Source organism: Brachycentrus maculatus, unplaced genomic scaffold (genome assembly GCF_059751285.1).
Source record: "Brachycentrus maculatus isolate JH-2025_06_01 unplaced genomic scaffold, ASM5975128v1 h1tg000104l, whole genome shotgun sequence".
Taxonomy (NCBI): Eukaryota; Metazoa; Arthropoda; class Insecta; order Trichoptera; family Brachycentridae; genus Brachycentrus; species Brachycentrus maculatus.
In genome coordinates this window covers 2,020,156-2,046,335 of record NW_028280858.1, presented here as the reverse complement: position 1 = coordinate 2,046,335, position 26,180 = coordinate 2,020,156, and the positions used below count along the sequence as shown (strand labels likewise).

Here is a 26,180-nt window from a genome sequence, read left to right as displayed (position 1 = left end):
AATTTATTAGAGAATATGATAATTTCAGCTGGACTAGGGTAGAATACAGAGGTTAGTGGTGAAGTAATATATTATAAATATATATATATATATATATATCTATATATATATATATATATATATATATATATATATATATATATATATATATATATATATATATATATATATATATATATATATATATATATATATATATATATATATATATATATATATATATATATATATATATTATATATTATATATATATTATTTTTATAAATATATATATATATATATATATATATATATATATATATATATATATATATATATATATATATATATATATATATATATATATATATATATATATATACAGTGGGTGGCCAAATTATTAGGGACACTTGTACATTTTTGTAATTTTTAGGTTTAAATGAATTTTTTGGTCAAATTAATTAGTTATAATTATTTTTTCTTTTGTATTTTTGTTGCTGGTATCATAATTATTATTTTAAAGATGTATCAATACTGTGAAATATCAAAAAAGTAAGTTTTTTTTTCATTTGGATGTTAATTAGTGAAAAATGATATTGGTGTGAGCTCAGTTAATATTTTTTAAAATCATTTTTGTGTAAGTTTTTTGAGTTTAAGACCATAAAAACGTAAGTGTTGTTTAATAATTTATTAGTTTTGCTAATTCAATAAGTTAATTTCATTTAATTTTTAAATAAAATTCAATTTAGTTTGAACTGAACTATAATATTCTCAATTTAAGTATAGGCAAGTTTTCAAACATATCTCCGAAAAAATGTAGGGAAGTTATAACCTTACAACTTCATTCCACATATTTCCAGAAAGAAATAGCAGCACTTACAGATGTTTCGAAGTCAGGAGTCCATCGGATATAAAGAAAAATTGATAAATACCTGCGTCTAGAATCAGCCCGCGTCGGAAAAAAAGGCAGAAAAAGCATCACAACTCCACGTGGTGCCCATAAAATCAGGGACATCTATTTCCAAAATCGTAAAAAGTCTGTTGATTTTCTAACTGTTGTTGATTTCTGTTGATAAACGATGAAGGAATCAACGTATCCAAAAGGACAGTTCAGAGACGGTTAGTTGAAGTAAATCTAATGGGTCGACGTCCAACCAAAAAACTACGCCTGACTGAGGCATGAAGAAAAAACGACTCCTATGGGCCAAAGACAACGGAATGTAACTGTTTCGGACTGGATTCGAATATTTATGGCTTGTTTTCGTATAATAAATTAAGAAGATAAAAAATATATGTATTTTTGCAATTATGGTAATACATTACAGGTCTGCTTCTTGGACGAGTCAACATTTAAAATTTTGGTGGGAAAAACTTCATTTTTCCGACGTGGCCCAGGAGAAAAATTCTACCCAGACTGCCTTGTGGAGATGGTTAAAAACACCCTGTTAGCATAATGTTGTGGTCCGTAATCTCATTTAAGGGTATGGGATGCCTCTTTATCATGGAAGGGACCATGAGGCAAGACCAGTACCAGCGAGTACTGAAAAGTCGACTCCAGCCGAGGCTCAAGAATGGTTCCCTGGCGATGAAGAGTATGTGTTAATGCATGACTTGGTATTGTGTCATAAAGCCAGGAGTGTTATCACATTCCAGGCTGAAAAAAACCTCTGTGTTTTGCCTTACCCGGGGAATTAGCTGGATATGAACCCCATTGAAAACCTTTGGGAAGTAACGAAACGTGAGATTGCTAAAGAAGTCATCACCACCAAGCGGCAAATGATAGAAACTCTTATCAGAGTGTGGCATAATAACCCTAATATCTGGCACAATGCAAAAATTTGCATTAAAAAGTATGCCCTGACGTTTGGAGGTTGTAATCGCAGCAAAGGGTGTTATTACTAAAAATTAAGATTTTTTCAAAATTGTTGAATAATCACTTTTGTTAATAAAAATTAATTGGTATTATTAAATCCATGATAATATAGTTTCTAAATTCTAAATAAAGCACACCAATCAATAAAAAAATATTCAAAAAACCAAATTATTTGCTCATTAAATTCATTTAATAATGAAAATTACAGGAAATTCGAAGTGGCCCTAATAATATGGCCACCCACTGTATATATATATATATATATATATATATATATATATATATATATATATATATATATATATATATATATATATATATATATATATATACATATATATATATATATCGTTTGGCCTTTCGTTGCAAGTTTTATTTTTAACGCCATTTGTGAATACGCGCGTATACTCGAAGCAGCTGTTACATTAGAAAATCGCAAGGACGATATTTTATAAATTTTACTTAATTTTTTAAAAAAGAGAAATATTTGTGTTTTTATTATTCAATCTCATGATATATTTCTGTGAGCCTAAGCGGCTCATTATTAGAAATAAGTATCAAATTGGGGTAGAGTGGATTCGAACCGAGAAACTCTGACCTAAGAGTCCGTGACACTAACCACGGGACCACAACCCGACACACAAACAAAATACTTATTTTGTCAACAATACAGTTTGTATCTATTGATTTGGCGTTCAATTTGTAGAACTCCATTTTAATACATGCATTTATTTTTAAATCAAACACAGATTTTTTGAGCCTACTAAGTAGCATTTTTTTTAAACACATAAAAATTAATATTGTGACAATTGTTTCGCCTAGTTATGGCATTTTCGAATGTGAAGATTAAGGACCGTCAGTGCATGTAATCATCATATTCGTTCGAAAATGCCATAACTAGGCGAATCAACTGTCACAATATTAATTTTTATGTTTTTTTTTTAAATACAACTTAGTAGACTAAAAAATCTGTGCTTGATTTAAAAATTAATACAAACAATACAGATTTTAAAAAGTTAAATAGGAAATTAGCGCATTACGACTTGAACCGCTTGTAAGTATGAAATAAAAAAATTTCTTCCATAGACTGAGGTTTTCGTCAGAAACAAATCTTTAAGAGTATTATGGTTGTAGCCTTTTGAAATAATTTAATGGTCTATTATAATCATCGTAATACGCGCACTTCGTGTCGTATGTTCTCAAGAAAAATAATAATTGCGGTTTTGTAGAATACTTCATATTTTCATATTCGCATTGTTCTATTTAGTTTTTCTTTGTTTTCCATAAAGTCATTATCATTGTAGCATTTTTAGGATCGTGTTCGTCGTGAAAATATTATAATACATCTCGTAACTGATTCATGCTCTAACCAACAACTACTGATAATTATTTGGTTTCGTTTTCTACTTTTTAATGAGCAGATGGATAACATCATTTGGTAGATATATTATTTGCGGTTGATTCAGAATATGACAATGCAAATTCAGCACTGATTTTTGCTGTAACAATAATCAAAAACTTTCATAGTTGTATGATAAAGACAAATATTCATATATCAGAAACAGTATCTAGAGTCAATTATTGTAACGGTATATGCACGGATCTACCAAAAACTGAAATGACTCGACTGCAATCAGTGTTTAACGCTGCATAGAGATTTATTAGATTATTTTTACAATTTTTAAATTCGATCACACACTTCACCAACTACACTGGTTTCGCTTTCCCGAAAGAATTGAGTATAAACTTATTATTTGTTGTCATCTCATCAAAGATGAAGAAAAATATGAAAGTCTGGGCATTTACAAGGCTGACGACCGTCATAGGCTGGTTTAAGTGATCACTTTACACACATGTAACATTCACCAATTCTACCCATTATTGACAACCACGCTACTCAAATTCTTGGAAGTTCTATATATATATATGAACCAATTTCAAAACGTTATTCTTGTATCACTAGAACTTCACTAGAGACATCTATTGGTGAGGTGAAAATGCCCGTAAATGCCCAGACTTCCATATTCTTCATCTTTGATGAGATGGTAAAAAATAATATGAAAAATAACTCCTGTAATTGGAGATAACCCAGATTTGTGAACAAGTATTTGGACACACTCAAAATGTTGTGAGTTTAATCTTTGTCTACTCATGTATGAATCAATTCATAATATGGCTCCAGGTGATATTTATTTCAGACCAATAACCCTCAAAGCCTCTACTTGTCTGCAGGAAGGGTAGTGAGGAAGGTAAATGTAAAAATGCATCACAAACACCCAGACCAATTGAAAAAACATCTGAAATAATTATAAAGAAATCCTTAATTTATTTTGCAATTGGCGGGAATCGAACCCGCGACGCCAGTTTCGCGGTCGAGCGTCTATCTAACTACGCCACGACGCCTGTCATTGGTTGATATATCGCTCACTCCTTTCAAGAACGTCAAATAAAAAAACTTTATTTTTCAGGAGAACGTTTTTAAAGTTTAAAAATATAATACAATGTATTAAAAATAAATGACTAGCCACTTATTGAACTTTTTACTGTGCAGCAGATCTTTTTAGGTGAAACCTGAAGGCTTTTTCTCCATTTGAAAAATATATAGTATATTTAAAAAATAATTAAACAATACCATTTCTTCAAAATGCATAAACAACACTTTCTGCCCTGTAGCGGGTAAATATTAAGTTAAAAATATGTCTCTTTTGCTGGGATAAAGTACATTTTCTGGGCATTCCGAAAACATGCACAACTGAAAATTGAAGATTTTTGATTTATGACGTTCTTGAAAGGAGTGAGCGATATGTTTCACGCTTCGATCGGCTACAACAACTGCTATGGGTAAAGCGATCTTACAAGCTCGCGACTATCGCACTAAATGAGGAATGAAGATTTAAGTCTTAATTTTGATTTTTCTCTTTTCAGATCCATGCCTGTACATCCTGAGGTTTGCCAACAAGCTAGAGCTGGGTGACAAGACGCACGAAGTATCTATGACAGCCCTCCGACTGGTCCAGAGGATGAAGAGGGACTCTCTTCACTCCGGAAGGAGACCATCGGGACTGTGTGGCGCTGGTGAGTTCAACATGTCCAATATTATTTTACCAGCTCAAATATTTTTTTGTCCACCTCCGTAGTGTAATAATGGTCAGCACGCTCCGCTTCCATTCTGGAGGTCCAGGGTTCGATTCCCAGGGGGGGGTTCAAATAAATTTAAGCGATATTTTCACTCTAATATTTATTTAATACTACCCTGGACTGGTACCTGAAGCGGAGGGCTGATCACCTTTCCTTCATGTGTTTACGATCAAGATAACACTGCGTTTATATGATGCAGCGGCCTATGCACCATTGGGGTGTGGGTAAGGGTTAGAATATTTTTTTAAGCCAATTCAATTTGTCATGAAAATATTTGGCACATTTCCACTTGTTTGACAAATTTATGAACCAAGCAGTAGGCTTTCACCAATGGGTGAATGTACCAAGATTAAAAAAATATTTATTTTTTATAAAATAATAATTTCTGAAATAAGAAGAATCTGCAATGTCGACGATGTTGTGCGATGGGGAAGAGTAAGAAGACGTTTCTGGAGAGATCATGTGAAAAGAGCATGTTCGGATCGAGTGGTGAGAGTAGCAGCAGATGAATGCATAGGTAACAGACCCCCAGGAAGACCACCTAAATGATAGAAAGATAGCTGTTCATCCACCAGGAGCGGACTCCGAGAAAAGTCCAAGCTAAAGAAAAATAAGAAAATAATCAGAAATAATAAGAAGAAGAAAATAATCAATTAGATATTCTTAGCCAGGAATAATAAGATCAATAATAATAATAATTGGTCAGGAGTCGGAATAATTGGCGTTTATGTATGAGGAGATGCATGAATTTGGAAGAGGCGAAGATTGTTTGCAAAGACTGATTGGTGTGGGGTTCTATTATCTCTGCTCACCCCTGCAGGAAAGTGGCGTGATGGTTAGTTTGTAGATTATCTTATTTTTTGTAAATAAGCATACCAAAATATAATAAACGGATACTCCCGTTGTCAAAACTCAAATGTGAACAGTTTTATAAAGTAAGTTACAAATTCTCTTCGTAAACCACATGTTCAGAAATTTAGTCACATTTTTGAACCCCTAAATTAAATTGAACCCTTGTAAAGAAGTGCAAAAAGACCTTTAAGCAAAGAGAAAACAAAAGCCTACGATGTGTTTTTCTTATTCACCATGTTGAACTTGCACTAAAAATGGAAAAATTGTAGTAAAACGTAGCTGGAACTTCAGTTTTATAAATTAAAATAATGTAACTATATCGTTTTATTAAAAAATATTCAAATACCAGGTGAATGGCAAATATTACACTCTAACTCGTGATTTTATAGTGGCTCATTATAAAGTTGTATTATCAGCTAATAACAAAGGGTACCCGTACATTATGCTTGAGGTAAGGCAAATATATCCTTTACTTTTATATCCTTTCAGCTCTCCTTATAGCCGCTCGCCTGCACGAGTTCAGTCGCCTTCCTTCCGATGTCGTCAGAATAGTAAAAGTTCATGAAACGACTCTTCGAAAGAGACTGCTGGAGTTTGGTGAAACTCCGTCCAGTGCCCTGACGCTGGACGAGTTCCTGACTGTAGATTTAGAAGAAGAACAGGACCCGCCGGCATTCAAAGCTGCAAGAAGAAGAGACAAGGATAGATTGCAAAAGGTATGGTTTGTGAAGAGCACAGGTGGCCAACCCAGGGCTCGCGGGCCGAATGCAGCCAGCGACGCTCTTACGTGCGGCCCGCAGCCATGTATGAAGAATATATTTTTAAACCAGTGATATATTTGTGATACACGGTTTGATGCATCAACAAAATTTATGCCCTCAAGTATTCTATGAGCCAAGTCATGCATGTTGTTATAAAAACAATTAACAATATCCGTTCGCACGCTCTTCAGCATTGCCAATTTAGCGCAATCTCAAAAAATCTCAAAAACCAGTTAAAGTGTGCAACTTCAACTATTGAAATAGATTAAGAAAAATTAAGTAAGCGAAGAGACACTCAAATCTCAAACTGAGTGGTCATTTATAAATTGGTTTTTATTTGAATAAAAATGTTAATATTGTTTGATTTGTGTCTCCTAATTACATAATAATTTTGATTGATAAAAATTTTCAAAATGTTTAATTACTATACCAATACACTTTTCGGTGGTTCATTGTATGTTTTCTGCTCACTTCTGGTCCTAGTAATGTTTTCTTTCTTCACAATTACCATGATTTTACTTTCTGATTAAAATCATCCGCATTCAAATTATTTGTAATATGTAAAAAAAAAACAAAAATTATGAAATTCATTGTTAAAAAAAAAAATTCTAATGTCTGAATGCGGCCCTTGGGAAAATTTTAAGTCATCGATGCGGCCCGAGATGCTATTTGGGTTGGCCAGGCCTGATGTAGAGTAACCATTGTTAACCAGACATCAATACGTTTACAGTTATGGCTGCTATATCGTCAAATTTATATCTCTCATTTGCTCAAATAATAGTTAAAGTCACAAGGCATCATCTTTCTGTAGGGAAAAGAAGGTTATAACTGATGTTAATCTCGTACAATAATATAGTGGGAAAACAAATTAGCCCAGTATGTGTTATTTTAATGATTATTTAAAAAAAAAATAAAGCTATCTTTCTATGCATCTATAACAGTATTTCCTAACATATGAAAAAAACTGTCCGAATACATGTTTTTAGGCGCTCATATTGATTCATTAAATAATTCTAATCTCTTTAAAAAATTATACATAGTAGATTAAAACTTTTTACCTTTAAAATTTTTTATATTATATCACAGGGTACAATTTTTATTCAGAGACTATTACGATATCTCAGATAGAAGCATCTATTTATAGATATTCAATAATTTTTATTGCATATTTTGTATCAAATATATTCTCAGTTTGAGGTATAACATACATACATGACTCCTCTCACCAAATGATGTTCTCATTTTAGGTGCCAAAATAGCCGTTTTTTTTAAGGCATGTTTCATGACTATTTATAATAATAAATCTGATATAATATTTATTTCCACCATTTTTACGAGTTTTTTTATTTTTAATTTTTTTTTAGTTAATGGAAGAGGAAGGTGGAGAAACAGTACTAACCCAATTACAGAAAGAAATAGAGGAACAATTAGAAAGAGATTGTAAAAGAAAGAGAGCTCCCGGTTTTACCAGTAAGAAAGGTAAAGTGAAAATCATTTACAACATTTTGAGTGTCTCCAAATACTTGTTCACAAATCTGGATTAGGAGATATTTTTTACATTATTTTTGACATCTCAACATGGATGAAGAAGCATATGGAAGTCTGGGTATTTACAGGGCTTAGGACTGTGGTTTGAATTATCACTTTACACGTGTGTAACATTCACCAATTCTACCCATGATTGACAACCACATTATTCAAACTCTTGAAACTTCTAGACATATTGACTTTGATTGTTCTTGTTCCTGTCATATTATCATAGCACTGTGTAAGTTGTCACTTTCATTCTTATTGTTATCGAATATTATTAAGCTCATTGTTTAATTGTTCAGCACCTCTGGATGAATCGGCTATAGAGGCCATCGAAGCTGACAGATTTGCTTTGCAGAGCACACTTGGCGTTCTTGAAGAAACATTGGTGGATGATCCGGAATCTGAATTGAAGCTGAAAAACAGGGAAATTACCTCCGGATTAGGTATTTTATACTTTTTATCTAACTGCAAGTGCATAATTGTAAGCTTTTATTTTATTTTAAGTGTTTATTTTATTTATTCATTTATTTATTTAAACTTCTTGTCCAGAACATATGTACATTGGCGGGTTTATTTCTAAAAATCAATATTTTCCCACCAACCAAAAATAGACATTTTTAGACAAAAATTACATTTTTTTAAAATTTAGAGCCTTACTCAGCCGTTTGTAATCAAAAGGTGAATAGTGCTTGTACATAAGTATCAATAAATAATTAAAATAAAAACACAATTTGTAATACAATTAAACAATTTTAATTTTAATATTTATTAGTTGCATTAGAAAATTGTCCTCGCCTTTTATGTATAAGGATTTTTAACATATGAGTATTTAGTTTATATGTCTTAAAAATGATAGTTGATGTGTGTAGTTAATAATAAATGAATAAGGTTGATCCCTAAAAACTACAAAATACACAACAGTAAAAAATAAATAATTACAACATTAAGTAAAAAATAAATTGTAAAATGAAAGAAGCAAAGGATTCAAAGGAAGAAGAATCAGGAGTAAAGAGTTGAAGGGGGAGTGAAAGAGGAAAAAAGAAGAACGATATGATGGACAGTTTTTTGTAAAAGTGTTCATTTATATATTTTATTTTAATGTTGTAGGTCCGGATTTGGTTAGTATGGGACTCAACGAAGATTTGTTGAACTCGGCTCCCTGCAACATAAATACCCCGACTATCAAACACTCTGCTGAAGAAACTAAGGCGGAGGATAATACAGGATCTCTGGAGGATGTGGATGATGATGAAATAGACTCTATAATCATGAGCGCCCAAGAGTCAGCCTACAAAACCAATCTATGGCATAAAGTCAACAAAGGATATTTAGATGAACAAAAATGTATGTTTACCATTTTCTTTTTTAACACTATTCACATCTGGAATATTAACACATTTCGGACGGGCGTTTTTACGCCTGTAGACCGCTGGCGACAGTATGCACTAATTGTGCACATATAGTTTAGACCTTAACAAAAAGATTGGTACATAATATTCATATAAAAACATTGAATAATTCCTTTTTTTCTGACTTTGAAATGAGGCCAGCGCAGAAGGTAAAAATCGCTTCCGTCCTTAAGCATCAATCAACCGAACGGGTAGAAATACCTTTCTCATCCTAAGTGTGATAACAAATTTTATGAATTTTGCCTTCGAATCCAAAGGCCCGAAATAGACAATTTAAACCCTAGCAATGTTAAACTCTGTAATCCATTTGATTGATAAACTTTTTCATTTATTGATTATTTAAATTTAAGCTAACTTTTAAATCAAATGTTTAATAATGATCTTGATTTTAATGTGTAGCAAGATATTTTTAATAAATAGTGCTATTTACCAAGTAAAAATTAGATATGTAATGCAAAGATATTACCGCAATGTGTTTGCCAAATCAGTTTGTTCAATAAACTTTATGTTTAAAGGGGAGTAGGGCATTTAAAAAAATGGCGTTCTTTTAAATCATGGGTCGGCAACCTTTTGTTGTAAAAGGGCCAAATATTTTTCATGGAGATCAGTGCGGGCCGCACTTGCAGTAGGTACACATACAATATTTATGTACAAATATTTTAGTTTTAAAAATAAACGCTAAGTCTTTATTTTAACGACATTTATTGTATTTAATAAAATCAATGAGATTCCCTTCGCTCCCTTTCTCGCTTCCTTTCACTCGATTGTGTATAATATCGTCCGTCATGTGCGTTGCGGCGAGAATCTCGCGGGCCGCACCAAGATGTCTCGCGGGCCGCAGGTTGCCGACCCATGTTTTAAATGAGTATAAAACATGACCTCCAGTGACCCACTCATCCATAGAGCTTTTGTATCGATCAGTTCTTTTGGTGATCAACCCCGAGTTGAGCATGTTCAAATTGTTTGATTAATTGATATTAATCTGAGTTTCAAACTTACAATTCTAGTGAACCAATCCGTTACTGTAAATCTCACCAACACAGTTTTCTCTTACTTTTCTATTTTATTTCTGTACAATTTTGTTTTCACAGTGAAAGAGGAACGAATTGCGAGAGAGCGGGAGGAGGGAAAACCGGAGAAGAAAAAAAGAAAAACTGGCCCCAAGAAGAAGGGAACGATTGGACCTTCAGCTTCGGCCGGCGAGGCCATTGAAAAGATGCTTCAAGAGAAGAAAATCAGTAGTAAAATCAATTATGACATTCTCAAAACCCTCAACAGAGTTGGGGGAAAAGAGGATGAGAAACCCGCAGAACCCAAGGCCTCTGTTTCCGAATCACCATCACAAACGTAAGTAAACTTAATAATTGGTCACTCTGTAAATCAGCATGTTCTATAATTCACAATAAGTCCTGGTTCCAACCCTAATATATAGAAGTGAAGCTTGGAGTTCGCAAAAAAAGATGAAAATAAGTTGAATGCAATTGAAATGCAACCTCTCAGACGAATTTACAGCAAAACGATTTATAATAGATGTTCAAATGGTGATTGTATAAGGAAAAAATGCAACACTGAGATTAACATTATCGAGATTAAGAAAGGCGTTTTGAGATGGTTTGGGCATAAGAATGTGTGGAGAAAGAACAGTAAAATAAATTAATTATGCAATTATAGTTGGTATTAGAAGCAGAGGACGACCAAGGAAAATTTGGGATTATCAAGTTTTTCAAATACTTGGGCGAGGTTAGGTGAGGAGTTGGAATTATTGGCGGATATATGTGAGGAAATGCATGAATGTGGAAGATGTGAAAATTGTTTGCCAAGTCAGATTGACGTAGCTCTGCCGCAGGTGTAGGCAGAGAGAATAGAATGCCACACCAATCTATACATTTTTACGGCGTGATGGTAAGTTAGTTAGCTAGTTCATTGACCCTTCGCTGCTACGTGTATCAAATTTATTACATAGCCAAAAAATATTGTGTTAAAACTATATCAATATCTCATAAGGATAACCATTGCACATTGTTGCAAATTTGATCCATAAGTATTTTCTTGATTTCTCATTGTTAAAAGTTTTTAATTATTTTTTCTATTTATTTTTCCTCTAATATTTAGAGTATTTATTTAAAATAATACAGTCATGCAGTGAAGGGTTAACATAATTGGAAGTTGCTTCGGTAGTGTGACTTTCTGAATGTTTCAAATACAGAATGCTAGTTACAATTTTTTTCACTGTATTTAATATTGTTATTGAATGCTTATCCTTAACCATTTTACTTCAGGCAACCAGAAAATGTTCAGACTGCACCGATCGTACTGTCTTCTCCCATTGCTGTACGAACTCCGATCAAAAGAAAAAGGAATGCAAAATTACCCAATCCCGTCGGACTTCCCGTTGTACAGTCTCCGCAGACCCCGGCACGGACAGAAGCCACCACCGTCACTGTGGCCGATAAACTCGAGGATGAAGCTGGTAATTTCTAACATACTTCACATCAAAATATACACATTTCTTTCAGTGACGCAGATAATCAACCAAACCTATCCTACCAAAACCTGAGTTATGTCACATTTAACCTCTTTGACCCTATGAATGAAAATTATTGTCCAAAGTAGAGTTACCTTTATAAAAATAAAAGTCTATAAGCGAAATCTTCACCTCAGTTGGTATTATGTACTGACCTTTACAGACTCTACCAACTTTATAATAACTCACAGCATTCGACATCACCATTTTTTTAATCTTAAGTTTGATGCCAAAATTAATTGTTCACTACTTCTAGATACTCTATATGGACTTACTATGTATGTATCGCTATATTTTCAATATATGACATATTTTGTGAAATTGGCTCTGGCTGTAAGTATTAGTAAATGAAATATATCAATTTAGTGACATCTGTGGAATATTTATATTTATATTTATATAATACAAATACCAATTTAATTTATTTTTTTTATTCCGGCAACATTTATTGCTGAAAAATTGTTGAAAATCATTCTTAATTTCATTAATTGAATAGACCACAGTTACATTTTTTGTAAAAAATATTAGTTTATTTGTTACGTAAAAAGAAAAACTCACTTCTCAGATACAGTAGGTTTTAAAAACTCACTCCAAAACAGATTAATATAAGGTTACAGCGCATTAAGAGACATAATTAGTGTAATATTTAATACATATTGTTTTACAGAATGGGAGGATTATGAAGAAGATATTCCAGAAACTCCTGCAGCTCCGGAAATGGAATCCCTCTCACACATGCTGCACTCCCAGGATGATGAGCAGGAATATTATGGATGCGATGAATATTAGCACATGGCTGTCCCGTTTCATGTACAAGTTGTGGTGTTTACATGAGAAGATCCCTAAACTCCTCATTTCGACTGTTCACACCGATATTCAAAGATGCTCTTTGAGATTGAGACATATTTCAATACACCTTAATAAGTTAAGGAAGAATCTGACTTACTTTTCAAAATCTTGAAAAACATCTCTGGGTAACGGTGTTAGTAATAAATGTTTTGTCATATGATAATATGTCACGGTTGATGAAATAAATTCGATAAGCAATAATTTTACTTAAGGAACTTCTACATATTAGCAGTGTACAATATGTGCAAGCCGATACAAATATAGGTAAGCACCCCAAATGCCCTTACCATTGCTGCTTTTCTCCTTTCCACCTCCAAGAGTATCTCCTACTATTCCTCCTCCATTTCCATTCCCATATAGTTGTAATGTCCTTCACTTGCATCATCTGCATCCCATCAAAATCTTCCACTCTTATATCCAAGAATCTGTACTAGATTTATCACCCTGCTGCCTTCATAAAATACACAATTGAGTTAACACCACATCTATCCGATGCAGTACTCTATGCACCACTTGGATATCAGGGTGTATAGGGATCAGAAAATGCAATTAAAAATGCCCTCATAATTACATTAACTGGGTAATTTTATTTATTATTATTTTTACATGAGTATTATGAGTATGGTAAAAATTCATTTATCTTTTGGTATTATCATAACTTACAGACATAACTTACATAAAATACAGACTTCCATATCATGGAAGTCTGTATTTGTACCTGAAGGGCATTTCTCTCTCTCAACTGAGACGAGGCATCTATCATTTTTATACCAAAAAATTTGGGTGTCTGAGCATTCGGGGATGAATTACGACCCGACATTTGTGATCACTTTATACACTTATGTAACATTCACCATTCTGCCCATTTTATTGCATATTGCATTACTTTTTGGAAAAAGATTTTTTTTTAAATAAAGTTATTTTAATCAATTTTGGGTTCCAGGTTTCTCGAGAAATAATAACTAATGAAATTAGCATATAAGTCAGTAAGAGTTAAATAATATAATGGAGAATGTTTAATTATTTCATTAATTGATTCGGCAGTCACTTTGTGATAAAATCTATCCATTTTTAATTTAACTTTTACTTAGTTAATACCACTATTTCTTAAAATCTATTATGACGCGTGTTTCGATGCAATCCGTATAATTTTCAAAATCATGCGAAATATATATCGAAACACGTACCCAATAATGTTAAGAAATACTGGTATTTACTAAGTAAAACTTAAAATGAAAATGTTCAATTAATCTTTAAAGTTGACATTTAAATACGGAAATACATCCGTACCTTTATTTGTAAATGATGAACATTTAGCTCATATTCATAAAGTGTCTTGTTTATAAAAATGATTTCATTTCATATTTATGAAAAGATTGAATTACGGAAGTAAAAATCAAAATTAATTTTGTTTTGTTCCTTGCGTACAGAAAGGAAGCATTAACATTTAAGGAAAATGTATTTTATTTCAATTTTAGACATTCATTATTTATTATTTAGAATTTAAGTCATTATTTTTCGTCAAGTATATGTGAACATCTGTTTTTTTTGTGTTTGCAACTAGGTATATACTGCAATCATTTGGGTTTGTCGAATAATGTATTCTTTTTAAGCATTAAAATAGACTTGAATTAAATGTTCCTTGAACTGACATTTTTTTACTAGCAATAAATAGTGACCTTGGTTATTTTATTTTAAAATATACCTTATATGTATGCATTAAGGTTATGGTTTTTTTTTGGGTCATTTATCTGTAAATTTAGTTTAAACAAAACAAAGATCTTTGTTTAATATAAATATATAAAATGTGTGAGTGTGTGTGTGTATATATTGCAACTACATACCAGAATGGGTAGAATTAGCCCTTTTTGTAATTGACTTTAAGGCAAACAGTATAATATGATATATTAGAACAAATCACTACTTCGCTAATGTCCTGTCTGTCCTGTATCCATTTTAATGAGCTGAAAGAGCTAGTAGGCGCAGATTTATTATTAGTTTAGGAATTATAGGCATCCTGGAATGATGCTATGATAGCTGTCATAGACTGAAAAACATTGTCATAATATATGTATATCTACATTCAGACAATAGTCACTGACACAACTGACTTTTAGATAGTACAAAATGTCTAAATAAAACATTTAAAAAAAAATTACCTCCGGATTTCAGTTGAATTAAAATTAATATCCATGCATTTTGAACAATAGTGCTATGCGATAAAGAAAAGTCACCATACCATCCTATTTGTCAGTAACTTTTGCCCGAATGGAACTGTTAACCCTATAGCATAGTTTTTCTGTAAGCAAGTATAAAGAATTAAACAAAAAAAACTGATAATATTACTTACTTGCTTACTTCAGCCTTCTTCTTGTGTCCAGTATTTAATAAAGGCCTCCCTCTTGGACTTCCATACTTCTCTGTTTGACTGGAAGAGAGTCGCGTCCAACAGACAACTGTGGAGAATATAAGTGAAAATAAATTTTGAAATCAAAACATTTTTACGCAAATTATTGCAATATTTTACAAAAATGCAGTATATCATTCAGTATTGAAAACATATAGATAAAAGCAATGTAATTTGATCTTTGGTCATTTTGTAGTTGTAAGATAAAATATTAATATTCTTTTTTAGACTTAAAATGTCCATCAATGGGTGAAAATGCAAATTAATGGTTGAATAAACGGAGTAAAAGAACACGAGGTATTTTAGTTTTAATTTAACTATTAAAATATTTTTTTTTGTAATATTTTACAACTTTTCAATGTCTAGTAGTAAAATCATCACAGTCACTCATCACTATAAATATAATATCTATAAATATGTTTACCACAGTATAATTAATGATCATTAAATTTCATTTTTACATTTGTAAAGAAATACCTTAAGGGTGAAGACTGACTGGAGCATTTTGTCGTAACGTAACATGTTACGATGCGAGCATTCAGGCAGTCAGTACAGCGAGTCGAGCGCTCCATCCATAGTTTTGGATGCTCGCCGCGATCGATGTTACGACGTTATGTTATGACGAAATGCTGTGGTCAGTCTCCACCTTAATAAAAATTATTTTCATAAAAAAGGTGACACAGTTTACCTACTGAATAGGTATAGAAATGGCGCTGGCCAAAAAATTACATCTGCAGATAATTAAATTTTGGGTTTTTTTAGAAACATTTTGTATGCTTATAATAAACTGTAATTCAAAAATAACATATCTTATAACACAAACTCGGTTTTTGCCAATTTTGAATTTGGTCTATTAACACACTAAGAACACGAAGGGTATTTCTCCCGTTCGGTCGATTGATGCTTAAGGACGGGAAGGGAATTTTTGCCTTCTGCGTCGGCCTCATTTCAAATTCGGAAAAGAAGGAATTACGTATTTATGTTTTATACTAATATTATGTACCAATATCATTGTTAAAGTCTTAACTATATGTACATAATTATAAAATCTTGTCGCCAGCAGTCTGCAGGTGTAAAAAACACCCGTCCGAAATGTACTAAGCACATTATATGCCAATTAACAAAATTTACAACCCTCATCTTCCTATTATTCCTTCCTTACTCAATCACAGGATTAGTGATTACTATACCTAATCAGTTTTATACTGTCTTTATGTTGGTTTTATCGTATTTACTTTGTCATTTGTAATTGTTTTATTTTAAAGTATATTCAACAGGATGGTATGCATATAATTAAATAAAAATGCGCATTGTGATTTCAGATTTGAACCGTTTTTAGTATTCAATAATTAAAATATTATTTAATTTAAAATTGTTTTATTTTCCTGAATATACTTTTTTATTAATGAAGTAGAAAAATTTCGGCCTTTGATGCAATCCAGTAGTAATTTTTAGTGTTTCAAATAAAATAAAAATTTAAAATGAATTTAAGTTCTTAAAACTCAAAAATCTGAAAGCAAGGATTTTTCATTATTGAAAGTCCGCCTCCATGGAGTAGTGGTTAGCGCGCTAGGCTATTATGCTGGAGGTCCCGGATTCGATTCCCAAGAGGGTCAAAATAAATTTTAGTGATTTTTCAGTCTAATATTTATTTTATATCACCCTGGACTGGTACCTGAACCAGAAGGCTGATCACCTTTCCTTCGTGTATTTAACGATCAAGATAACACTGATTCTATACCATGCAGTGCCCTATGTACCAGTGGGTGCAGATAAGGGTTAGAAGAAGAAAACATACTCAAGGTAACAAAAATTTATGGAATAAACAAAGTGGAAAAGTAACAAAAGCATATTGAAGGGTAAAGAGACATCTATGATATTTTTGTTAAAACACCATTTAATAACATACTTCAAAATTCACTGATAAACCGATACTGGATATTGCATAATGGTGCGCAGGAGGAAAATGTCTCGGGCGCGGGCACGTCGAAATCAACAACTGCTTTTGACAAACAAACTAGTAAAAAAAGATAACATCATAGTATGTTATGACGTACATTTAAAAAAGGAAATTCTTTCACTATGGTAAGTTTTTTTTCTTATTTGCTTGTAAATCATATCACACTACGGGCGAGATGATTCAATTCAACATGTCCCAACAAGTTCACTACTCGGTGCGGGCAATGAAACATGGATTCGAGATAATTTGTTTCGACTTGCTCCGTGCACAGTGCGGATAGCAGGGGTAGGAAGTCAACGGGAATATAATATTTCAAATTACATGTTGAAATGTAATTTGAACAAAATATATATTTCGATTTGATTTAAGCAGTTTTTAATTTTCGATAATGTATCATTACCGAAAGTGTTGTGATATATTTCAATATAATCGAACCGAGAGTTTAAAATAATTATTTTCTGTTGGTTTAATTATTTTGAAATGTGTGATATAAGTAATAATTTAAAAAGACCCATTCATTTTTGTGGAGTGAGTGCACAGGATTACGAGGTTGAATTCCGCATTCCTCAAAAATATAGAAAGATAACGTAAGTTATAATTTATCTTAATTCAGTTTAAGAGATATTTGATACCTGATATTTTTCGCGGTCAGGTTAGGAGTCGAAATAATCGGCGGGGATGTATGCGGAGACGCATGAACGTGGAAGAGGTGAAGAATGTTTGCAAAGACAGAGTGGTGTGGCGTCATATTATCTCTGCCTACCCCTGCGGAAAGCGGCGTGATGTTTAGTTAGATGTTTTTTTAGTATCCGGCCATCCCGGGATACTGAATTCCGGGATCGTTTTGGATTTTTTGCGATTACTATAATGAAGATTATGATCACACGTAAAAATATTTCCATGTTTTACCCACATTAATATTTATATCATTAATATTAAAATAATCAAATTGAAGAGGCGTAATGTTCCAACATATAACGTGTTTACTTAACTTCGGGTTATTTTTGCAAACAAAAAAATGTATTTGAGATGGGTTAACATTGGCGATTGGGAGAGATTTTTTTCAAGTTCCGATGTAAGTAGCACTGAGCGAAAAAAAATCAAAACTTTTGTTTTTCACACTTTTGAGTTCTACACCAAAGATCTGCGCGATTCGTTTTGAGATCTTTATCTTCTCATATTATTTATTTATTTTAGTTATCTCACTTGTTTTTTTAAATATGTATTATTTTATTCGGTCAAAGTTGTATGTCCGTATATAAATAAAAGAGCGCTCTCTTTCTACTATTAATATTTTATTACAATCTTTAAGTTCGTTAAAACTAATAAAACGATGGAAATATTATGGAGCATTATTTCATACATGCAATTTGTTGTGAAGTGGGTTCGTTCCCGGACTTCTTATTATTTTTTATTTATTAAACACATCTTTCCCCTCGTCGATCTACGATACGTATTCGTATATCCATTCGAATGCCAAGTTTTATTCGAAAAAAAAAACTGCGAATAATGCGACTGGTGTTCATTTTTAAATGACGGTATTCTCTAGATGTTTGCAGGTCTCTACTATATCATTGCGTGAGCTGCAGATTTTTCGCTAGATGCCACTGGCGGCGTCGTTTGAATTGGTAATGCTCGACACACGTCAGATTTTAGAATTCCGAATGCATGAAACCAATATAAAAATTGTTTGTTTTTTTACGAACGGAAAATATTCCGAATACGGAATAACGAAACAAACGATTTGGTTCATTAGATTGAGGTTTTAAAAATAATTTTAAAATAGAAAGTATGTAGAGAATATTAAATTCTTCCGGAGTAGAAATATTATTTTCTGGAAATTCAGAATTCTGAAAATCGACGTGTGCTTGACAGAATTTCTGCTGGGTAGCCAACCTTGTACATAAAACAAAATATTGGAATGTTGGTATCATTGTCGAGTGAGCCGTCGCTCGAGTGTTGCGAGCTGAGTGCAGAGTGAATTCTGTTTACAATCGCGTCTGTGTACGATGTGCGTTGTGTAAGTGATCTGAATCGTAAATCGTTTGTCTCAGTGTTTTTATTATTTCCTTTATTGAAAACAGGTGTTTAAGTCTTTCAAATAGTTGAATGTTGTGTGAAACGCCCCAAATTATTATTGTGAAGTGTCCAAATGTTTATCATAAACATGGAGCGCGGATCGTTTGTATTATCGAATGACGAGTCTAAAACGTGTTTGCGTATTTCGTTTGCACTCTGAAAAGTTTCTTAAATGTTTCAGTTTTAGTTTTGTGCATCAAGGACTTGAATCATAGGGTCCTCGGTAGGCAATACGGACGCAAAAATGGTCGTGAAGCGGTGAGTAATTTAGTCCTACCGACAGATTAATATAATACAATCTTGCTCCCAGTGTTCATTTTCCTTATCAGATTTCTCGGATTAGATATGAGATAATCATATTCCTGTATTTCTTAAAAATGTTTACAAACAATCTCAACTAATGGACTGATATCTTATTATCTCGAATCTTGTTTATGTCTTTAATTTATGTTTGCCACATCTTGTGTTGTTTGTATAGTAAGAATGGATGTGTTTTAAAAATATTGGATGCTTCTGGCTTATTTTGCTCTTCTCGGAATTCCTGTGTGACAGTATTCTAAATAAAAATGTTTACCACTGCAGAGAATCCTTTGTTTATGTTTGTCCTTACACATTCAGTATTGATCTATTTCGTAACAGCTGCTTTATTCTTTACTCCTGTGATAAAACAATCTTTCCATGTCACGAAATTATTTTCCTGGAATCGTGATAAACATGTCGAGTTCACAATTATCATTGTTTTTACCAAAGTTTTTCGTTTTTTAATTCATTGTTTTGTTCATTTATTTATTTTTATTTCGTTTTATTTTTGTGCTTTATTATTACTATTATCGAATTGCAAAACAATATAAATTGATATCGACAACAAATACTTCAGCATTCACACATTAACGTTAATTAGTTTACCGCCAAAAAAAAATCATTATTTGTTAAACCATCGGGAATTAAATACTTATCATAATAAAACGTTTCTATATCCAGGAAAACTATAGAAAGAATATTCATGTATGTATTATTTTTACATGAAATATTCTTTTCTACGTAAAGACATTATGACCAATATTTCCTTTAATTTTTTTCTCCGAAATACGATTTATAGGAAAATTAGCATTGACTGTATTTCGTCGCTGCAAAACTAAACATTACATCCCATTCAGTAAATTCATTAAAAAAATTAAAAATATATTTTTCTATGACAAAATAAATATTTAAAGTAAATACTCATTTCCTGGTATTTTTTATGTATTGAAACTCGCTGTTTTAACAGATCACTTCATTTACTATACATTGGATTAATTCTGTATGCAATCAATCCATAATTTTTAATTAGAGGAACATTATTTATTTAATAATGTCGTTTTAATGGTTCTGGAGGTCCCGGGTTCGATTCAAGGGGGGGTCAAATGAATATAAGTGATTTTTTCATTTTAATATTTATTCAATATTACCCTGGACTGGTACCTGAAGCGGAGGGCTGATCGCCTTTCCTTCGTGTGTTAACGATCAAGATAACACTGTGTCTGTATAATGCAGTGCCCTATGCACCATTGGTATGCGGATAAGGGTTTGAATTGAATTAATGGTTACAAAAAAATTAAAATGTACATTTTTCTGTTTTAAATAGTTAACTGTTCCAAAAGTGATTGTTGACTTATCGTATAAATTTTGTATGACAAAGAATCTTTATATTTTATTATTTTTTCTATTCCTTTATTTACACTGAATGGTGCATAAGATACTTTTTATATTGATGCAGCATTATATATACATATATATGTTAAGGAGTTTACCACGATATCTAGTATATAGTATGAAGGAAGCTAGGAGTGTATGTCAGGACAAAGAGTCTAGCGTTTCATTCTCTCTGCCTACCCCTGCGATGAAATGGCGCGATGGTAGTAGTAGTATTCATATATGTATTTCTAGACTTGACTAAACGATGAACACCCTGGTGAATCGACTATATAATAATATATCATTTATTTGTAAATAGGTCATAGTAACATGTAATGAAATACACAGTTTTCAGTAACATACCGTATACTTCTACCGTATTAGTATCCGTGTGCATTATGTCCCATGTGTAGAATGCACGAAACTTACATGATTATGTATTTAATACATAATGTAGTACCCGAATTCACAGAAACCTGTTAAGATTTCGACCTTGTAACGAAAAACCCAAACAAGGAAAATTTGTTACGTAGAACCTCATTTCCCTTTTTCTGCCCTTATTAATTTAAAATCATAATATATATTAGATTACACATTGTCCTTATTAGATTACGTATATATATATTAGATTGCAAATTGTCATTATTCTTTACCCTATGTGCTTCTTATGGATATAAACTCGGCCATATTCGTTTTTTTAACGTTATTTTTAACGACAGTAAATATAAAAATGGACAACTCTTTAATTTTTCCACTTTCTCTATCATTTTTTTCGTTCGAGAAACGTATATCTGACAGTGGCCCTTGGACAGTGGCGAAAAATTGCCCTGACCAATATTTGTCGAAGAAACGTAATTCTAGTATCTCAATACATCGAACATTTAAAGCCATCATTAAACACACGAAAAATGACAACTCACCAGTCAACTATCTAATGACAGGATAAGGATGCGTTTGAAAAGATTTTGTTTTATTGAAAATAGATGCTTGTTTTAAGAGCTCGCCTAATGATATTACGTACGTGTGCAATACAGGCAGTTGGTTGACTCGTTCGCTACATATTATTTGCCACTTGCCACTTCCTCCAGCGAGTTCTTATCTCATGAACTGAAGCGTACTGCGAGGTCCATGCCCTTAAGGCACAGGCGTCACTTAAAACGAGAACACGCTATTATAATGTACTTAATAAGACATAAAGTGCTTTTGTATGCCTTGAAATCAATATTTTTTCTAAGATAAATGTTCATTTTTGTTTCGACTATAGTTTTAAAATATACTGAGGTCTGATTTTATACTCGTAATATATGCATCCTTAAAATATAATATGACGATATCCACAGAGAAAACAAATAGTTTCATTAATTGTTTCGGCAGTCACTTTGTGGTAAAACTATCCATTTTTAATTTATGTTTTACTTGGTAAATACCACTATTTCTAGAAATTTACTAAGTAAAACTTAAATCAAAAACAAAAAGTCTTACATAAGTAGAAACCCAGTGGGGTATAAACTAGTCGTAGAAAATCAAATAATTGAGCAAATAGAGTTCAAGTATTTATAAGTTGACGTATGTAGCACTAGCTACCTCTATGACGAGAATCTAAGGCAGGTCGTTAAAGCGGTTGTAGAGTAAAAATCTGGAAGAATAAACACGTGAATATTAAAAATAAAATAAAAATATAGAAGACACGTGTAAGACCGATTGCCGCATATGGGATAGAGACCAAAGCAGACACAACGAGAAATAAATCTCTTCTAAGAACTTCAGAAATGAGGTGCATAACCGGAAACACGTTAAGAGCCTGGATAAGGAACACGGAAATTCAATAAATGTGTGTTACTGAGGATATATGTAGTCAGATGGGGAAGTCAGCGAAGACGATTCTGGAATGCCCATGTCAATTGAATCCAAGAAAATAGACTGGCCCCAATTGCTCTTCAATAGAACCCAGACGCAAGAAAACTACCTGGAAGACCTCCAAAGCGATGGTGTGACAGATGGCAGTCTACGTCACAAGAGACAGATAACGGGACAGACAGATTCGAGATTCTAAAAGAAGGAAGAAGAAAAAGAATAAGAATAATTTGCTTTATGGATAAGTAAATGTTTAATCAAACACAGATTTTTTGAGTCTACTAAGTTGTACAACATTTTGAGTGTGTCCAAATACTTGTTCACAAAATCTGGATTATCTCCAATGTAGAGATAATCCAGATTTTGTGAACAAGCATTGGGGCGCACTCAAAATGTTGTAAATAAATTGTCTAGTCAAATTATAAGCTTAAAATAATAAAAAAGAAAATGATATTTTCTGGCGTTTCTCATGTGTGTGATCCAGGATCCAGGATTCGGACCTCACATACTGATAAAAGAGTTTCTGCTCAATAAAAAGCTTCTTTTCATCTCACCAATGGGCGTCTCTAGTGAAGTTCTAGTGATTCAAGAACAATGTTTCAAAAAATTGGTTCATATATATAGAACCTCCAAGAATTTGAGTAGTGTGGTGGTCAATAATGGGTAGAATTGATGAATGTTACACGTGTGTAAAGTGATCGCTTAAACCGGCCTATGACGGTCGTCTGCCCCGTAAATGCCCTGACTTCCATATTCTTCTTCATCTTTAATGAGATGTCAAAAAATAATATTAAGTTGTATTTTATCGTTTAAAAAAAACCCAAAAAAATCAATATTTTGGCAATTGTTTCGCCTAGTTTTGGCATTTTCCAACAAATGAAAAAAAAATATGAAAAAAATGATAAATATAAAAAAGCCTTTGCTTTCATTATTTGACTTAAAAATCCGGCAATATTTTACTAGTAGTATGATATCGGATGCGTATGGTCCTAATGCCGCAATGGGGGGTTACCTTGGTCATTAATTACACAAAGACCATTCCCCTAAAATCTATAAAGGTTGTTTGTCAGTCTTATCTGACTCGGCGCCCCAATTCACAAATGGCTGTAATTTGAACGAAGTTTCAAAGCTTTTCTCTATTGAAAAGTTTGAAATTCCTGTTTCACTACGACGCCCTTTCACCTCGTCATCAGTACACGTGGAATGTATTATACGTACGTAATGCATTCGGTCATAGTGGTTTAGTACATGCAACCAGCGACTGACGAGATAATGTACAGCCGATCTCTGACTTTGCCCCACTTACGAACGCTTGATAAATATTTTGACCGCGATTGACTTTGTATAAATTCATATTTCTCGGTGATATTTCATTGCGTAAAGCCATGTAATAAAATTATCTTGTGTGTATTTATCTAACGCTTCGCCTGCGCGATAAGCAATAACACATCTAAAATACGGCAAGCTAGGTGCAATAGTACAGAGATGCTATTTTCAGTACTAGAATTAAACTATGGGAAGTTTTCTTTGAACTTTCCACCACAAAAAATATTCGCTAAAAACTGTAGAAATCAAATGCGCTTTCCATCATAATGTTACTAATTAAAATACATATATGTTTTTTAATCTGTAACATTATTTATATTAAAGATATATTCAAAGTTGTAGCTGCCTTGTATTGTAATAGTGTTATGAAGTGGATTAAAATTGCAAGAAAATTCGGTTTACTTGGGAATTTTGTTGGTGCACCGATATCGCGTAATACAGTGTCACTCTTATTCGATGCGGCGTACGTGACAGGCGCGTACACCTTACATTTCCCCTAGTGCGGTATACGCGCCAGACGCGTATGGCTGATAATGAGTCAAATAGCATAAAAATATTATTGCGTCATTGAAAATGTGCCCTCACAGTCTTGACACAATATTTTATGTAAGTGTGTAATATAAAAATACAAAAATGTAATGATTATGGTTGATGTATGATTGTATAATTTACGATTGTAAAATAAGCTTTAGTCCTCTCGACGATCATGTTTATACTCGGTTGTCTCAAAGCAAGTATAAATATGAGCCGCCCTTGAATGCTATACACAAAGAAAATAGTGTGCACTAGTATCTTCAAAAATAAATTTCGTGATATATATATATATGTATTTTTAAATGACTATTTTGAATACAGTGAAAGTGTTAAGGTGTACGCGACACCGCATTAATGTGGTTATATAATAAAAGTCAAGTGTTATAGAAAAATCTTTGAAAGGGTTTTATTAATCATTTTAATATGAGTGGTTTGTCCGTGCACTCGACTCGTTAATAATTTAGATAATTACGGTGAACATCCGAGTCAACTTTCTCCTAAATCACGACGTCCGAGCTTTCCTCTAATGATTGTACTGTAGCTATCTAACGCTTATTGCTTGCCTACCAACCGGTCACTAGTAACTACCATTCAATCGTGACCAGACCATGCTTTATGTACGAAACCTAAAAGCCCTAACTACGTGATTCTCATAATTTTATTTGTTATTTCTGAGTAAATATGGTTACTTCGTGTCTATAACTAAATTAAACCAGTTTGCATGGTTATAATTAATTAATGTTACGTTTAATTACAAAACAGGCACGGGAGAACGACTTTTTTTAAGCCCAACGGCACGCACGATGCACTCCTTATAATCATCATTAGGGGATATTAGTCAATAATAAATGCTATTACATCGTGCTTTGCCTACGCCTACTATTATACAGGATGGCGCAAAATCAATCATCCCATCGGAATGTTTTAATTTTTGCAAATGGCGTCTTACGTCAATCACATTTGACATTTGTGAACTTTACAGCTGTAGTATACAAACAAATTTAAGTTGGCGCAAAATTAATCTTACATTTTTACTTTGGAATTACTTTTTTATAGAAAAAAAACGATTTTAAGTGATGAAATTCTTAATTTGGATCTTAACATTTTTTTTCTTAAGTGGAGAAGATGATATCTGTCAAGTGGCTGCTGTCAATGTTGATACACATTTGGGCCCGTTTTATCGATTTGTTTGTATATTGCGGTTGTCTAGTTCACAAATCGCTCACTTCTTTCAACAACGTCATATATCAAAAATCGTCCATTTTCAGTTGTGCGTGTTTTCAGAATGCCCAGAAAATGTACTATATCCTAGCAAAAGCGGCATGTTTTTAACATAATATGTATCCGCCACGGGGCAGAATATGTTGTTTTTGCATTTTGAAGAAAACGTATAGTTTAGTTAATTTTTTTAAAATTTTCAAATGGAGA

General features: G+C 32.6%; 2 protein-coding genes across 4 annotated transcripts in view; both read left to right on the top strand.

Annotated features, from left to right (window-relative positions):
• Nucleotides 1-15,272, top strand: part of Brf (Brf RNA polymerase III subunit) — a 101,288-nt gene extending 86,016 nt beyond the window's left edge. The window contains exons 5-12 of the mRNA XM_088258772.1: nt 4,778-4,927; nt 6,332-6,558; nt 7,968-8,082; nt 8,436-8,579; nt 9,244-9,480; nt 10,637-10,892; nt 11,825-12,015; nt 12,737-15,272. Coding sequence (XP_088114898.1) covers nt 4,778-4,927; nt 6,332-6,558; nt 7,968-8,082; nt 8,436-8,579; nt 9,244-9,480; nt 10,637-10,892; nt 11,825-12,015; nt 12,737-12,858 — 1,442 coding nt within the window. The 3' untranslated portion in view covers nt 12,859-15,272. The remainder of the gene's footprint in view (nt 1-4,777; nt 4,928-6,331; nt 6,559-7,967; nt 8,083-8,435; nt 8,580-9,243; nt 9,481-10,636; nt 10,893-11,824; nt 12,016-12,736) is intronic.
• A 1,974-nt stretch (nt 15,273-17,246) lies between these two features.
• Nucleotides 17,247-26,180, top strand: part of Pli (E3 ubiquitin-protein ligase pellino) — a 116,449-nt gene continuing 107,515 nt past the window's right edge. The window contains exon 1 of one of the 3 annotated variants that reach the window (XM_088258798.1): nt 17,247-17,410. In XM_088258798.1, coding sequence (XP_088114924.1) covers nt 17,274-17,410 — 137 coding nt within the window. In that variant the 5' untranslated portion in view covers nt 17,247-17,273. Of the gene's footprint in view, nt 17,411-17,538; nt 17,873-19,217; nt 19,623-26,180 lie in introns of those variants that run through there. The other 2 variants (XM_088258799.1, XM_088258801.1) reach the window with 2 other exon arrangements.